At 57.8% G+C, this 3153-nt stretch overlaps 1 protein-coding gene across 1 annotated transcript in view; it reads right to left on the bottom strand.

Annotated features, from left to right (window-relative positions):
- Positions 1-6: 6 nt before the first annotated feature.
- Positions 7-3153, bottom strand: part of PCP4L1 (Purkinje cell protein 4 like 1) — a 5666-nt gene continuing 2519 nt past the window's right edge. Inside the window, exons 2-4 of the mRNA XM_015884648.1 lie at positions 2690-2736; positions 2489-2543; positions 7-965 (exon numbers count right to left, since the gene is read on the bottom strand). Of these exons, the coding sequence (XP_015740134.1) occupies positions 811-965; positions 2489-2543; positions 2690-2698 (219 nt within the window). The 5' untranslated portion in view covers positions 2699-2736 and the 3' untranslated portion in view covers positions 7-810. The remainder of the gene's footprint in view (positions 966-2488; positions 2544-2689; positions 2737-3153) is intronic.

Raw genomic sequence — 3153 nt, 5'->3', positions numbered from 1 at the left:
CCCCATAGGGAGAATAGGGCAGGAATGGGGCCGGTCCCTTATGCATATAATAGGGTTGGGGGGGGGGGTATCCTGGGGACCGCCCCCCCCCCCATAACGTTCACCCTATTGGTGGAGGTCACCCTATAGGGTCTTTACATTGACCCTATGGGATTGGCCTGAGCCCCATAAGGAGAATGGGGGCAGGAATGGGGTCGGCCCCATATGCATTTAATAGGGTGCGGGGAGGATCCTTTACGTTGACCCTATAGAAGAGGAGCTGAGCCCCTATAAGCAGAACCGGGCAGGAATGGGGCCAGCCCCATATGCATATAATAGGGTTGGGGGGGGGTATCCTGGGACCCCCCCCATAACGCTGACCCTATAGGTGAAGGCTGAGCTCTTTACATTGACCCTATGGGATTGACCTGAGCCCCATAAGGAGAATGGGGGCAGGAATGGGGCCGGCCCCATATGCATATAATAGGGTTGGGGGGGGGACATCGGAGACCCCCCCCCATAACGTTGACCCTATAGGTGAAGGCTGAGCTCTTTACATTGACCCTATGGGCAAGGAATGACCGAGAGCCCCATAGGGAGAATGGGGCAGGAATGGGGCCGGCCCCATATGCATATAATAGGGTTGGGGGTATCCTGGGACCACCCCCATAACGCTGACCCTATAGGTGAAGGCTGAGCTCTTTACATTGACCCTATGAGCGAAGAACGACCGACTGCTGATCCCCCATAAGGAGAACGGGGCAGGAATGGGGCCGTTCCCTTATTCCCATAATAGGGTCGGGGGGTTTATGGGATTTTGGGGGCGGATCTTTAGGGTCCCGGTTCCTTCTTGCGCTTCTGGAAGCGGCGGAACCGGCCCTGAATGGCCAGAGCCGCCCGTTGGGTCTCCGGGTCGTTGAGGTCGATGTCGATCTCCTCCTCTTCCTCCTCTTCCTTTTGGGGTCTTTTGGGGTCGGCAGCTTTAACTGTGGGTTTAGGGTTTGGGGGGGGCACAGAGGGAACGCTCAGATCCATGGCAGCATCGCTATGGTACAGATGGGGGGGTCGGACCCCAATAACACCGTATGGGATGGGGATAGATGGGGAGCACCCCATAACCCTTATGGGGTACGTAAAGCACCCTATAGCCCCCTATTGCAGAGATAGGGGGACCCCAAAAGCCCTGTCTGCAATAGGGACACCTGGAGAGCACCCCATAACCCTATAGGTGGCATTGGGGGACCCCAAAGGCCCTGTTTGCAATAGGGACACCTAAAGGTGCATCCCATAACCCTATATGTGACAATGAGGGACCCCAAAAGCCCTGTATGCAATAGGGACACCTGGAGAGCACCCCATAACCCTATAGGTGACAATGGGGGACCCCAAAAGCCCTGTATGCAATAGGAACACCTAAAGGTGCACCCCAAAACCCTTATAGGATACATAAAGGGGTAGCACAGCACCCTATAGCCCCACCATGGCAGAGATAGGGGGACCCCAAAAGCCCCGTCTGTAATAGGGACACCCCAAAACCCTTATGGGATACATAAAGGTGCAGCCCAGCACCCTGCGGCCCCACTATGGCAGAGATAGGGGGACCCCAAAAGCCCTGTATGCAATAGGGACACCTAAAGGTGCACCCCATAACCCTATAGGTGACAATGAAAGACCCCAAAAGCCCCATCTGCAATAGGGATACCCTGAGTGCACCCCAAACCCTTATAGGATACATAAAGATGCACCCCAAACTCCCCCCCCAGCACCAATACAGGGCAAGGAGCACCCAAAGGAGCCCCCTAAAACCCTATAGGGGGCAATGGGGGACCCCAAAAGCCCCATCTGCAGTAGGGATAGCTGGGGTGCACCCCCAAACCCTTATAGGATACCTATAGGTGCACCCCAACCCCCCCCCCCCTCCCCCCCCAGCACCAATACAGTGCAAGGAGCACCCAAAGGTGCACCTCAAAACCCTATAGGGGGCAATGGGGGACCCCAAAAGCCCTGTCTGCAACAGGGATAGCCAGGGTGTACCCCATAACCCTTATAGGATACATACAGATGCACCCCAAACTCCCCCCCCAGCACCAATACAGGGCAAGGAGCACCCAAAGGCGCCCTCTAAAACCCCATAGGGGACAATGGGGGACCCCAAAACCCTTATGGGACACCTATAGGTGCACCCCAAACTCCCCCCCCAGCCCCAATACAGGGCACGGAGCACCCAAAGGCGCCCCCTTAAACCCCATAGCGGCACTGGGGCCATCCAAGGGCGCACCCCCATAACAGGGAGCGCCCCATAACCCAAAGCTGCGACCCCAAACCCTCATGGGGGCACCCAGAACAACCCTAAACCCCAATGGGAGAAGTGGGGACACCCACAAGTAAACCCCAAACCCTTACGGGACATTGGGACTCACCCCGTCCCCATTAATCCCCACCCCACAGTCCCACCCGCCCCACACCTTTGGGGTCCCCTATTCCCCCCCATATTATGGGGGTCCCTCACCTTCCTGCTGCCCGCCGGGACCCTCCGTGGGGGGGGGGGACGCATCGGGGCTGCGCTGTGGGGAGAGGAAACAGCGGGTAACGCCGGGTCCCCCCCTTGTCCTGACCCCTTATCCCCCCCCCCCCCCATAGACGATGGATTATCCTCATTTTGTCCCTTTTTCCTCCTTTTTTACCCCATTATTCCCCTCCCAGGTCTCACCGCACTCATCGCCGTCCGCCGCTCTGCGCCGCTCCGCTCCGACTCCGCTTTTAAAGGGGGACGAGGTTGAGTGACAGCCAGCGGCAGCCAATGGGAAGAGAGGAGGGCGGGGCTTATGGGATACAGCCCCTGTCCCATCCCTGTCCCCATCATTGTCCCTATACCTGTCCCATTCCTGTCCCCATCCATATCCCCATCTCTGTCCCCATCCCTGACCCCATCCTTGTCCCCATTCCTGTGCCCATTCCTATCCCACCCCTGTCCCCATCATTGTCTCCATTCTGTCCCATTCTCATTCCCATCTCTGTCCCCATATCTTCCACTCCCCACCCCTGTCCCCATCCCTGCCCCCCTGCGTGTCCCCTGTCCCCATAGCTGTATCCTAAAGCCTGTCCCCTAAAGCTCCCCCCACCCCTGTCCCCATCATCGTCCCTATATCTGTCCCATTCCTGTCCCCATCCCTG

Source organism: Coturnix japonica, chromosome 25 (genome assembly GCF_001577835.2).
Source record: "Coturnix japonica isolate 7356 chromosome 25, Coturnix japonica 2.1, whole genome shotgun sequence".
NCBI classification, from domain to species: Eukaryota; Metazoa; Chordata; class Aves; order Galliformes; family Phasianidae; genus Coturnix; species Coturnix japonica.
This window is presented reverse-complemented; position numbering and strand designations above follow the sequence as displayed.